The 13,623-nt window shown below is 41.2% G+C and overlaps 1 protein-coding gene across 4 annotated transcripts in view; it reads left to right on the top strand.

The window, feature by feature from the left end:
• Positions 1-7,478: 7,478 nt before the first annotated feature.
• The window catches only part of kcnc1a (potassium voltage-gated channel, Shaw-related subfamily, member 1a), a 36,664-nt gene continuing 30,519 nt past the window's right edge, over positions 7,479-13,623 (top strand). For 2 of the 4 annotated variants that reach the window (XM_023793887.2, XM_023793890.2), the window contains exon 1: positions 7,479-9,141. In XM_023793887.2, coding sequence (XP_023649655.1) covers positions 8,575-9,141 — 567 coding nt within the window. In that variant the 5' untranslated portion in view covers positions 7,479-8,574. The remainder of the gene's footprint in view (positions 9,142-13,623) is intronic. The other 2 variants (XM_023793888.2, XM_023793889.2) reach the window with 1 other exon arrangement.

The following is a 13,623-nucleotide window of genomic DNA, read 5'->3' as shown; positions in this document are numbered from 1 at the left end:
CTCCCCTCCCCCACCTCCATAAAAAGGCTGAAAATAAGGAAGGAGACGAGGCATATTAATGAATGGTGTCCTTTAAGGGAAATATTCCATTACGTTTGCGCACCATCCCCCGCTTTTAGAACAGAAAACGAAGGATTAACAACTGGAAAGACGTCGACTGTATTAATGCTTGTGTGGCCAGTAAAGTAATACGCTTATACAGTATGACCTGTGCATAACAAGTTTCTGTTTGTCGATTCTTCTGTACATATATTTGTACGGTTTCGATTTTGCCTTGCCACGTAATCCACGGATAGTTTTTAATTTATAAATGGTAAAGTGGTTACTCTAAATTGTCCCTCTGGTGTGAATGCATGTGTTTTTCATCCAAGTCCTTTTCATCAGGATGACCGCCAGATTCCTGCCAGCTAGGGTTGGACTGGGATTAAAAATTCACCCCAACACAGGGGTGCAAGTAGGGGCATGGATACCTGACAGATTCAGGGCCCCCCACACTGTACAGGGACCCTTGAATAAATTAAATTACATGCCAAATTGGGTGGTGGGTGCGGGGTACAGTCACATTTTTCCAGGGGGGCAGAATTTATAGCTACACCCCCGCCCCCATGGTCATACAGCTAATTTTGTGATGATAGCCTATTGTTTGCTGAGCCATGCATTTTATCCGGTGGGGGAGTCCCCTATGAGAAATATTTCCTGCCTACATACCCATCGAAACACCGGGAAACTCCAATCTTTCTGTTTCCCATGATAGACTTCGGGGGTCTTATTTGCTGAACTTTCCATAAATACCATAGTGAAAGTACAGTACGAGTACTCACGATTAGGGTTTCTTTTTCTGCTTGCACTTGGATAAATGAGACCCCAAATTTTTATACCCCTAAAATGCGATTGGATTAACAATTTGAAAACCTAGGCTATGTAGGTGGGGTTTGAAATTGCTTAAATGATATAAGCCTGCTTCACTTTCCAGACCAGTCTGAGTGGTGCTTCACTCTACATTTGCTAAATTGAATTGGCCATTTTGTCCTGCTGGCCGTCATTTTTATTGGCCTTGTGGAAGAGGCAGTTTGTTTCTTGAGTGGGGCACGTGGATGGGAAGACACCATTAAAACGCGTAAATCCTCCCCAGGGACCCCAGCTTTTTAAATGAGCAGGAGCTACCCTACCAGTTAGCCCAACCATTTTTGATGCTACTTTCTCATTCCCTCTCACACAATGCATTTGTGTAATTATGACTAAAATATAAATCATTTATATATTTATCTAATGTGTCATGCCAATTTGTCTGCAAATAATAGGAGTACAGGGTTGATAACTTTGTCAGCTGGCTGGCGTGAGATTTTCAATTCGAGACAAGTCTGCACGCAGATGCACATGCATTTACATGCATGTAACAGTTTTATTACTGTGTAAATGGTCTGTAGGGTTTGCAAACTATCCCAGTGCTTTTGATGTAGGTAATTTTAGGTTTATAATGGAATAATATAAATTTGCTATAAGATGTCTTGTGTGAGCATATGAGTCTGAAAGCATGAATGTCATGCCAGATGCATGAGTTGGCAACACTGCCCCCACAGTAAACATGCAAGGTTGTAAGAGGTCATAAAGTTTCTTTAAGGCTTCTTTCGTGAAGACAATGGTTCAATGTATAACTGTTGGTCAAAGAATGCTCTGCTGTTGTAAGGGGATCATTTCAGTGCATTTTTTCTCGGTTACTTTTCAAAGTGTGTATCTTAAGTTACATTTAAAAAAAAAAACTATTATAATATTCGCAAGAATTCTTTGGCAATAATGGTGCAATGTTGAAATTACTTCAGTTGATACTCACAGCTTTCAAAAATGTAGCATGTTATTGCAAACTCATTGCGACAGCATGTGAATAAGGCTGCCTGCATTTTCGTTAGGAAGGAAGAAATATTGCCTGCAAAGCGAATCGAATCTTATGCCTTTTTCTGACACAATCGTCTCCATTCTGTACATGTAGTACTGGTCCCAGCCAATGTGATGCCATAGGTGAGCATCTGCCCCCTGTCTAGGGCAAAGTGAAATTGCCCCCCCCCCCTCAGAAGACAGCATCCAAGGGGGTTGAGTGGCCCTGCCGTTCATGAATGTTGGGCCTTAAAGGAGGCAAACAAGATCTTTTAAAAACCTGTGGTTTATATAAGCATTTATGTCTTTGTGATTTGGAGCATGGCATATGGATATAGTCACCTTGGGAATGCTGACAAGTGGTGACCTCATCATGCTTCCATAAGAAAATAATTTGGAAACTGGGGTTCTAAGGACTCCCATGTGCTTTAGCAACTGTTTTGAAAAGGTAAAATTATGATCATTATGACTGGCGTGTGTTCAGGTTATTAAGGAATGCTTTTTATTACATGCTTGCTAAGATAGCTTTCAACTTGAAGCTCATTGTAAGATCCCCCGATTCACCATTCATCATCCAGATGGATGCCTCTAATATCAGCCTTGGTGTGTTGGTCCAGGAGTCAGACGTAAGGAACACCCAATGCTAAACATGAGTTGCAAACTATTGCCAACAGAAATTAGGTATGTTGTGGTCAGAAAGCTGGCCCTCGCTATCAAATTGGCAGTGACTCAAATATTACTCAGAGTGAAGTATTACTTCTTGGACAGACACTTCACATTGGCTATGAACATGCCCGGGCAGTGTATGGCCTAAGAATCAGACACCCGTGCTCAGATAACCTTGTGGTTTCTCTCTTTCAAGAGTTTCTTTTGCCAGGTTTAGCAATGACCAGGTCAGGTTTCTTCCATCTGTATGCCTCGATGGTTCCACCAGAGCGGTTCTTGAGAGGGGGGCTCTGGTGCCTTTGCGACCCACTGATGCTTGCTGCACTCACAGTAGCCACTTGTTGGGATTTCAGGACCAACGTTTGGATCTGATGGAAAGCATGTGATCAACGAGGCTACGCCTCATGTTCTCAAAAGTCCCGCTGTAAAAGTCACGTAGACTTACTGGTTGTTTAGACTACACCAGTTTCCTTTGTTGATTCCTCCCTTCTTGTTTTCTTTTTGCTCTACTCCTCCTCGTCTAATACAAATGACGCCCCATTCCATCTCACCCCACTCACAGTTTTTTAGTTTAAAACCCAGCCCTGGACTATAGAGTGGGGTGGGGTGGGGGGCTGCCCCATGATTAACTTTGTCAACCCGGGGGTCCTGGGCCTATGTACCCATTGGCCCACCGGGAAAACGCCCAGTATGCCAGATGTCCAGTGCAACCTTGGACTCCAGCGATCATCTCCAGGCAGGCTCCTGCAAATTAACCCGTCTCAATCGTACTTTTATTTGAACTGCATTTATGCTGTTTGTTTTGGGAACACGAAATGCATTTTGAGATGCGTTTAGGAATATGTTAATTTGTTTTATATGATGCTTTTTAACCCAGCTTGGCCTCATGTTTTGCTTTAATGTGATTTGTAAGGTGTTTTTAAAATTATGTTCATGTTCCTTTGTATCTTTATTATTATGTTCATGTTCTTTCTGTTTGTTGGATAAGTTTTATTGTCACTGTCTGCATTGCTGGATTTCACTTTTCCAAGTCCTGTTCATAAGTAAAGTAACACGTGACAGGCAGAGGTAGAGGTTTCTGGTCCAGAGAGTACGAATCCAGACCAAGACTTTGTTCCAACCAACCAGTTGGGTATAAAGAGTCACAGGGTACTCTGCTGGTTGGTTGTAAAAAAATCATGGTCTGGATTCGTACTCTCGGGACTTGAAATCTCCACCTCTGGTGATAGGTGTATATTTTGTAGCTACAAAGCTGTTTTCCCCAAGGAAATTCCCTTCAGTCTAGTGTAACGAATTGTTTTTTAAATCCACGAATGCCTAAAATATCTGAATGTAGGCATGGACACAATCAACTTCAGTACCTAAATTGTTCAATAAAATGTTGCTAGTACATATAAGAATGAAAGAATACTACGTAAATAAAGAGCTTTACACAGACCACACAGGTCATGCAGCTTTCCGAACAGTTAATATGCCTGTATGTAATTTCAGCCACTGTCAATCAGGGCAAAGCTTGAGAAATGAAAATATTTTCTCTATAGAAAACCACAACACATAACACGTTGCCATTTGTGTGACACTGAAGAATACATTTTATATACAGTATGTTAATATATCTTGATTTAGATAATACAGTACTGTGAAGTAGCACTTATGAGTGATAAAAATGCAGACATGATTTTGCTAAATGCAAAGCAAAATATTTATTATGCAATAGCTCCCTCTGCTGGTGATACTTGGTTTTTCGAGGTTTTGTTCTTGGATGCCTGTTTCATCTTTGCGAATTTGACCGTTACGTAAACAGAACATTACTTTGAATACAAAGAATAACCCAGAGAATAACTTTGACAGATACTTAGTTGTTTCGCCAAATGTATTACCATGCTCAATGGAGTCACTGTGCAATATCAGTAAGTGTGAGAGTAACTGCATTTTGCCTCCTCCCAAACACCTGTATGAAACAATTATGAGGATAGTTACTACTTTTACGAAAAATAAAATTCAAAAATCGAGAACAAAATTCAAACAGTATAAACACTCATAGCTTTAAATTTAATTAGTGCTATTATTTTATTGTGCCGTTACAAAACTGAAAACGTTTTCTACCATAGCCTTTTGATAGTCACTGTTATGCTATATATGAGTCAGTGTGCAGGAATACTTCTAGAATGTTTATGGATCATAATTTTTATAATTATTATATCCATCCATCCATTTTCTGAAACCACTTATCCTGTCCAGGAATGTGGGGATGGTTATTATATAAACATATTTATTAGTGTATAATGTGTTTTCATAGATTTCAATAAATAAACCAACAACTAGTGATAATCACTGTGTCAAATCTCTTCTTAATCTTGTTGCTGTAGTCAAAACATAATAAATTCCACTAGTACAAAAGATTTTACAGGTCCTTCTCAAAAAATTAGCATATTGTGATAAAGTTCATTATTTTCTGTAATGGACTGATAAACATTAGACTTTCATATATGTTAGATTCATTACACACAACTGAAGTAGTTCAAGCCTTTTATTGTTTTAATATTGATGATTTTGGCATACAGCTCATGAAAACCCAAAATTCCTATCTCAAAAAATTAGCATATTTCATCCGGCCAATAAAAGGAAAGTGCTTTTAATACAAAAAAAGTCAACCTTCAAATAATTATGTTCAGTTATGCACTCAATACTTGGTCGGGAATCCTTTTGCAGAAATGACTGCTTCAATGCATCAGCCTGTGGCACTGCTGAGGTGTTATGGAGGCCCAGGATACTTCGATAGCGGCCTTAAGCTCATCCAGAGTGTTGGGTCTTGCGTCTCTCACCTTTCTCTTCACAATATCCCACAGATTCTCTATGGGGTTCAGGTCAGGAGAGTTGGCAGGCCAATTGAGCACAGTAATACCATGGTCAGTAAACCATTTACCAGTGGTTTTGGCACTGTGAGCAGGTGCCAGGTCATGCTGAAAAATGAAATCTTCATCTCCATAAAGCTTTTCAGCAGATGGAAGCATGAAGTGCTCCAAAATCTCCTGATAGCTAGCTGCATTGACCCTGCCCTTGATAAAACACAGTGGACCAACACCAGCAGCTGACATGGCACCCCAGACCATCACTGACTGTGGGTACTTGACACTGGACTTCAGGCATTTTGGCATTTCCCTCTCCCCAGTCTTCCTCCAGACTCTGGCACCTTGATTTCCGAATGACATGCAAAATTTGCTTTCATCCGAAAAAAGTACTTTGGACCACTGAGCAACAGTCCAGTGCTGCTTCTCTGTAGCCCAGGTCAGGCGCTTCTGCCGCTGTTTCTGGTTCAAAAGTGGTTTGACCTGGGGAATGCGGCACCTGTAGCCCATTTCCTGCACACGCCTGTACACGGTGGCTCTGGATGTTTCTACTCCAGACTCAGTTCACTGCTTCCGCAGGTCCCCCAAGGTCTGGAATCGGTCCTTCTCCACAATCTTCCTCAGGGTCCGGTCACCTCTTCTCGTTGTGCAGCGTTTTCTGCCACACTTTTCCCTTCCCACAGACTTCCCACTGAGGTGCCTTGATACAGCACTCTGGGAGCAGCCTATTCGTTCAGAAATTTCTTTCTGTGTCTTACCCTCTTGCTTGACGGTGTCGATGATGGCCTTCTGGACAGCAGTCAGGTCGGCAGTCTTACCCATGATTGCGGTTTTGAGTAATGAACCAGGCTGGGAGTTTTTAAAAGCCTCAGGAATCTTTTGCAGGTGTTTAGAGTTAATTAGTTGATTCAGATGATTAGGTTAATAGCTCGTTTAGAGAACCTTTTCATGATATGCAAATTTTTTGAGATTTTGGGTTTTCATGAGCTGTATGCCAAAATCATCAATATTAAAACAATAAAAGGCTTGAACTACTTCAGTTGTGTGTAATGAATCTAACATATATGAAAGTCTAATGTTTATCAGTCCATTACAGAAAATAATGAACTTTATCACAATATGCTAATTTTTTGAGAAGGACCTGTATATATTTTATATCTTAACCTCACAGAAATTTTTCAAGTTTAGTGAGATAATCCGTGTTTTGGAAATTTGGAGGAAGAAATTTTGCCACCGGTATATCAGATATTTTTCCGCTGCATATTGTAGGGAGTTGCAGAGAAATTGATATACAGTGCTTACAGGAATATGGGCGGCATGGTGGCGTAGTGGATGCTTGTGTGTGTGGAGTTTGCATGCTCTCTGCATGTTGTGTGGGATTCCTTTGGATACTCTGGTTTCCGCCTGCAATCCAAAGATGTGCAGTTGGGCTAATTGGTGTCTATAAATTGCCCATATTATGTGTGCATGCCCTGCGGTGTACTGTTACGTCATGCTGGGTGTTTCCCCCACTTGTGCCTTATGTTGCCTGGGATAGGCTCCAGACCTCCTGTAGAATAAGCAGGTGGAAGGTATATAGGATCCTAGTAATAAGATTTTGGCGCGTCACAGAATTGGTGACAACAGCAAGAAAGCTTCCAATAATCCACGTCAACTGAAGCTTCTTTATTGATTGATCCATGACAAAGTTCAAATATATGCTGGTAATCGTAATTTTAGATAAAGTCGCTTGATGGAATTCCATCAATTATGAGTAAGATATGAGTACGAGTATATATGCACATTTAAATTATGGATGCTGATCAAAGACAAATACAACCACATAATTCATGAATATACTCAGAGATAATGAACGGCAAACTGTTATATATTAATCCTTGGTGATTATTAAAGCACTGCATAGTGTATGATACAACATATTTACCTATGTAAAGCTGCCGTATTGTAATGTGCTTATTTCACGTGCTAGGTCACGGCGCCAGTAACGGCGAACATTCGATCCCAAAAACCGTATCAATAACGGTAGAGCTACTGCGCCTGCGCGTTGGTGGGGGAGTCTAGAGGTAGCGGGTCCTGCCGTGGCGCCTCTCAGCGACGGGGGGAATCAAAAGAGAAGGAGGGGGCTCTTAAAGCAGTCTGAAATCCCTGAAATCACTGACACTCTGATGTACCCCATGGCAGCACTCCGGCTCGCTTCTTGGCCATTTTGCAGGATGGTGGGATTTTGAAAGGAAAAAAACACGCTTCTGTGAAGTGAACGCAGCGAATTCATATATTAAGAATCACAGCAAAACACCTGATGCCGGATTGTCTCTTGAAGCGTGTTTTCTAGACGAAAACCTGTGAAGAAAAACGTCGTCGACGTAAAACGAGGTCCGGTATTAACAAAAAAATTGGACTGCTATATTTGCAGCTCACGGTATGACCAAATAAACCAACACAAAGTAGCCTAATAAAAACAGCGCACTTCAAAAACAAAAAACTGCATATAGTCCCCACTGCAGAAACTAAAAAAGGAAGGAAAAAGGACATGTAATCTTTAAAAAATAAAGAGAAGGGAAGGCGAAAGCGAGAGGAGAAACTGGACGAAGGAGCGCAGATGTGCCCACGAGCGTCACCTTGTATTGAATGTCAGCGGTATAGAAACAATATTATACTAAACCGTAACTAAAAGCCAGGTTATTGGATTTATGTGACGGGAGAGTATATGTCTCGTGTTTTCCCAGTTTCGACCAATGGATACTTTATACATTTTATTTTTTATGTGTTTTCCTTGGATATAACATTTTCCCGATTGTTTTAATTTCCCACGTTCTGTCGTGGCTACAGGCTGGTGATCATTTTAAAGCGGCTATTCATTCACTTATTTTGTCAGTCCGTGATATTTTTCTGTTGATTTTAAAAACGTTTCCCTATTATTATTATTATTATTATTATTATTATTATTATTATTATTGCTACTGTTGTTGTTGTTGTGTAATTGCTGCCGGTGCTGTTGTCTTTTAGGGAGACGCATTTGTTTCCCCATCATCACCTTTCAGTTTTATAGCCGTCGCTCATCTCTCCCATCCCTTTCCTTACCCCTCCCCATCCCCAAGCATGTGTCGTTCAGGCGCTTCAGCGTTACCTCTTGTCGGGTTAGCGTTGTAATGCCGGGAACATATCCGAGACATGCCTAAAGGGCGCAATGGGCCAGGGCGACGACAACGATCGCATTGTGATAAACGTGGGAGGCATCCGACACCAGACGTACCGCAGCACCCTGCGCACGCTGCCCGGCACCCGGCTCGCCTGGCTCGCCGAACCCGATGCCCACAGCCACTTCGACTACGATCCCAAGGTGGACGAGTTCTTCTTCGATCGGCATCCTGGCGTTTTTGCGCACATCCTTAACTACTACCGGACCGGCAAGCTGCACTGTCCGGCTGATGTGTGCGGGCCCCTGTACGAGGAAGAGTTGGCGTTTTGGGGCATCGACGAGACGGACGTGGAGCCATGCTGCTGGATGACTTATCGGCAACACCGAGACGCCGAGGAAGCCCTGGACAGCTTCGGTGGAGGAGCGCCCGACATGGGCAACGAAGAGGCGGATGGAGACGGCATGGCCGATTCGGCTGACGGCGACGACGAGCTAGAGATGACTAGGAGACTGGCGCTTGGGGACTCTCCCGATGCCAAATCTGGACTGTGGCGGCGATGGCAGCCCCGGGTTTGGGCACTCTTTGAGGATCCGTATTCTTCTAAATATGCAAGGGTGAGTAAGTGCCGGGGCTTTTAATGCAGTTTTTAATCTACTGGTAGTTATATTGTGCAGATCAAATGCGTCCACAAGTGAAGTACCATCTTAGGGAAATTGAATGAATTCATATCATATGTTTATTTGAAATATTTAACCACATCATATTGGACTAAGGGGGGACTATGAGTGTGGGATGTACAGTATTCAGTTGGGTGTTGCTGTTGCTTCATAAGGTTATTGAGCGATTCTTAGTCGAACGTGTGGGTCAGTGACCAAACTGCACTTGTAATTATGTATCTGAGTTAGAGAGCTGGATCAAGAAGAAAAAAAGCAACAGGGAAAGAAACGACGGTGATGTGTTCCTCTAAAAAAGATGATTGTGCAATATATGCGCAAAAGTTGGATTGCCAAGCACTATTTCTTCACCGCTTAATATGATATCAATGTTCCTATCTCAGAGTAATAAGGCAAGCGAGGACCACAAATCTATATTTGCCAATATAAGTATACTTTTGCCTCAGCTTGCTTTTCAGTCTGCGTATATTGACGTTGTCGGAATATAAAACTACTCGAAGCGGCTTCTCTTACATTAATCTGTAAACCCAGAGCCTTAATACGCCGGTAGAGCCGCGGATCGGACGTTTGTATCCAGTTTTAAAAGGCAGCTCTTTCTTGCCTCTCCCTCGGCTTGCTTTCTTCATTTTCTGTTAAACAGTTTACTTTCAACGTGGTGATCTTCAGGCATATTTTCGATCCAAATTGCATTTGGAAACAAGAGCCTCGCTTGGCAACAAAACGCGAGCGATTACGGCGCGCATCCGGGGGAACGTGCAATTCTGTCTTGTATCATTGATCGACAATCACATTTTTCTCTCGGTGAGCTGTGCGACCCACAGGAGGCCTCCCTCGCAAATTAATCTCATGGGGAGCAGATTACAGAGTGCTCGTCACCCTGCTTGAGGGCTTCAATTATTTATATTCGAGTCCTCCTTTGATATATGACAGGCCGGGAGACCGTAAACATACGTTTAATAACACGGATGTGGCTTCATAAGAGTAACACACTGCCATTCACGATGATGATGATGATGATGATAATAATAATAATAATAATGCCATTGTGTGTTTTGGGCCATGATAGACACAAGTCATTTATTAAATTAATCAAATAGTATGTAGCTCACTGGGTTGGTGATTAGTGTCTATGTCCGGTAGTTTGTGGGTTCAGATCCCGTGGCAGACAGTAATCATATCCACTTGGCCCTTGAGCAGGACCCTTAACCCAGAGGGCACTGGATGCTGGCTGACCTTGCTCTCTGACCCCATGCTTTTCCCGCTCATACATCACTTTAGACAAAAGTGTCTGTTAAACGAAAGAGACGCATAACCAGAGTTTATTTCTTTCTGTTTGTGCACTAGGACATAATGCTTAAGGTGAAGAACAAACCTAAACCTTAAGTAACTGCATCCTATCTCATCCCCTCGGAGAGGCAAACTGCGCTTTTCAATCTAGCTTTTGTGTTACACGTAGATGTGCTTACTTTATGAATTGTGATGTGAACAAGTAGGAACAGAGAACCTCCTACTTCCCAGAGCAAAACATACTTATATTGCACACTGTTTTCTCTGTATTGCAGATAACAAATCCATAGGGATTAGTTATTTATTCATAACAACACTTGGTTTTATGCTAATGCAGCACCATTCCAGTGGCTTTCTGGATCATCCAGGTATATAAAACCACATCCTTTAAGTCTTTCAACTTGGAAAAACAGCAGGAACTTTCAATCTTTGAATCTGTTCTGATCATTCCCAAAAAATTAGTTTTCTATGACTGCCATTTGCTTAATGATGGATGCAACTTTTTTCAAACTGGATTTTTAACAATCTTTTATGAAAGAAACATTGTACTGCAGATACAATCTATTGCTACTGTGTTCCTCTTTACAGGTTGTATAAGCAGAATAGATATTTCCATAACACTTTCTGTACACATTCATACACATTACAATACATTCATGAAGCATTATAAATGAGACTATACATACTTATAAAAAGGATCATCACATTATAGCCATGTTTATCATGCATTATGAATGCTTGATAAAGCTCTCATCAATAATGCACTATAAAAACCTTCATAATGCAATATAAAGCATCTTTAATTCTTATACCAACCATTATAATGCATTATGAAGGTATCTATAGTGCATTATACACGATAGCTTCATTGGATCTTATGAAGTATTATAATGAATGGTATAATGCCTTATGACTGTTAATAGAAGATGCTGTGATGCTTTATTAATTCTTATACCGACCATTACAAAGCATTATGAAGGTATCTATGATGCATTATAGATTACAGCTTTGAGTAAAGTCTTACACTGTATGATTACTCTTAAGTAGTTTTATCATACTCCATATGCGGCGGATAACTTGTTACCTGCAGTGATTATACTTTTAATGTGTAGACCTCTCCATATTTCACTGAATACTAATGAAAGCATAAAAAAAGTTTCTATAACATTTTTTCATTAGTACATTATGTCTTGAATGACATTGTAGATGAGTAGGTCATTTTGTGTTCTTTTGGTATTGTTCATACTACATTTACAGAAGCAGCTGAAACATGTATAGTTAGGGTTTTTATGGGAGTTGCTCTTTTATGGTTTATGCTGAGATTCTGAAAACTGTGAGTATTTTCTGAATGTGGGTGTTTTGGACTTGAGCATCCTCTCCATAAAAATGAACAACTTCTCACGCACAGCCTTTTCAAACAAGATTAGGTTTTGTGTGTAACATTCCGTGCGTCTCTTTAAAAGATTCCTTTTTTAAAACTGACTCTGTACTTTTCTGGGAAGGATCTCATTTTAGGATATCGTGCTCCCGTCCCCCCAAGTTCTTCAACGGACAGCAGATTCCCTGCCTGCACGAACGCCAGGCTGACGTGTTCCCCGCCCATTCACAACACCAGAGCTGCCCCAGATCCTCCCAGCAGATCGCAGGTCACTGTGTAGGAGAGCTGAGCACCAGCTGGTAGAGTGATGCCCGAAGGCCTAATGAGGCCAAGCCTTTGCAGTCAGTTAAGAATCCCCAACCAATTAAAAAGTGCCCTCCCTTGGTGGAACGGTGCCACTTTTGTTCAGCCATGAGGGGCGTCTGGTTATAATTGGCTAATGACAAAGTTCAACATGCCCTCCTGAACTGTGCCAACCAAAACATTTATGAGACCTATGATATGTATTTTACCTTGCTCTAAATTCTCATTAGAATTTTCATTAATTTTCCCCGTTGCTATTAATTGTGTTTAATTAATTGTGGCTTCTTTCATCCCAGAAAGAGTCCCAGAGTTGATATTATATTCAGGGTTTCTTTACGCAAACATGCAACAGTTATGGTACATTAGTTAAAAACATTGTTCAACATGCTTCTGGTTTTGCTGGTATTTAGAGGAGGAAGAGGTATGCACACATTTTAGACCATCCAGTGCCGTTCAAGAGTGTTAGTTCTGACAGGAGGTGTATTAATCCCACTCACCATAAAAAAAACTGAACGTAAATGAAATAACCACTTGCTTCCGTTTCAAATATTTTGAATGGATATTGATTATTCTTCCTCTAGCGGATGAATGTGGACGGGTATTTTGTTATTAATTATTAGCCATATATCATATGCATAGTAGAAAAAAACCATACTCCGCAAACCACAGAAGGTGTGTGTGGTGGAGCGACTGGTGTGTGTCACACCATCTGAGTGGTTTGCGTGTGTGATTAGATAGACCCAGAAGGAGATGAGACTACTTGGAAAAATGTGCCAGTGTTCGCGACGAAAAAAATTGCAATGTTGTTCAATATGCATGTAATACGTAACATAATCGTGATTGTTGCACAGTAGCTCAGCCACGGCTGAATCACAAACAGAAGAGAGCTAGTAATGGCTGTATATGATTGGATGAAGGGAAATAAGGAATATTTTTCTGTTAATAATACCATTCTGTGCTAGTCTTAGGAATAAATTGCCATGGCAGCTGTTTAAGGGCTAATTAGTTCGGCCTTTGACCAGAAGGTGTCGGCAAGTGCAGGACTTTCTGATGTTGTGCTAGTTGCATGCATATGTGTAGAATTTCTTTCATGAACTTATTTTCTATGTGAAGATACACAGGAAATGGATAAGGAGAGTAAGAAACACAAAGGTGATATTTTCCTGGGGTGTATCCCTGCATAAATTAGCAGTACACAGCGCATGAATGAATAGTAATTGTTCTGTAGGGTGATTTCCATTGACATTCTGGAAAATTTACCCTGTTGCCTTGCAGTAATTGAACCAGCAAATCATGGGACCTATCCGTATCCATTCCTCCATCGTCGCGTGTGTCTGGCCATTCACTTCCCATCATTGCATGGGAGAGAGCAAATTAAGTGAAACTCGGCACTCAGGAGAACCATTCATGCTTTCCACATTGAGAGATCTGCACATTATGGTTCATTCACAGCC

This window comes from Paramormyrops kingsleyae, chromosome 11, assembly GCF_048594095.1.
Source record: "Paramormyrops kingsleyae isolate MSU_618 chromosome 11, PKINGS_0.4, whole genome shotgun sequence".
NCBI classification, from domain to species: Eukaryota; Metazoa; Chordata; class Actinopteri; order Osteoglossiformes; family Mormyridae; genus Paramormyrops; species Paramormyrops kingsleyae.
The sequence above is the reverse complement of the archived record's forward strand: the minus strand, read 5'-3'. Positions and strand labels throughout refer to the sequence as shown.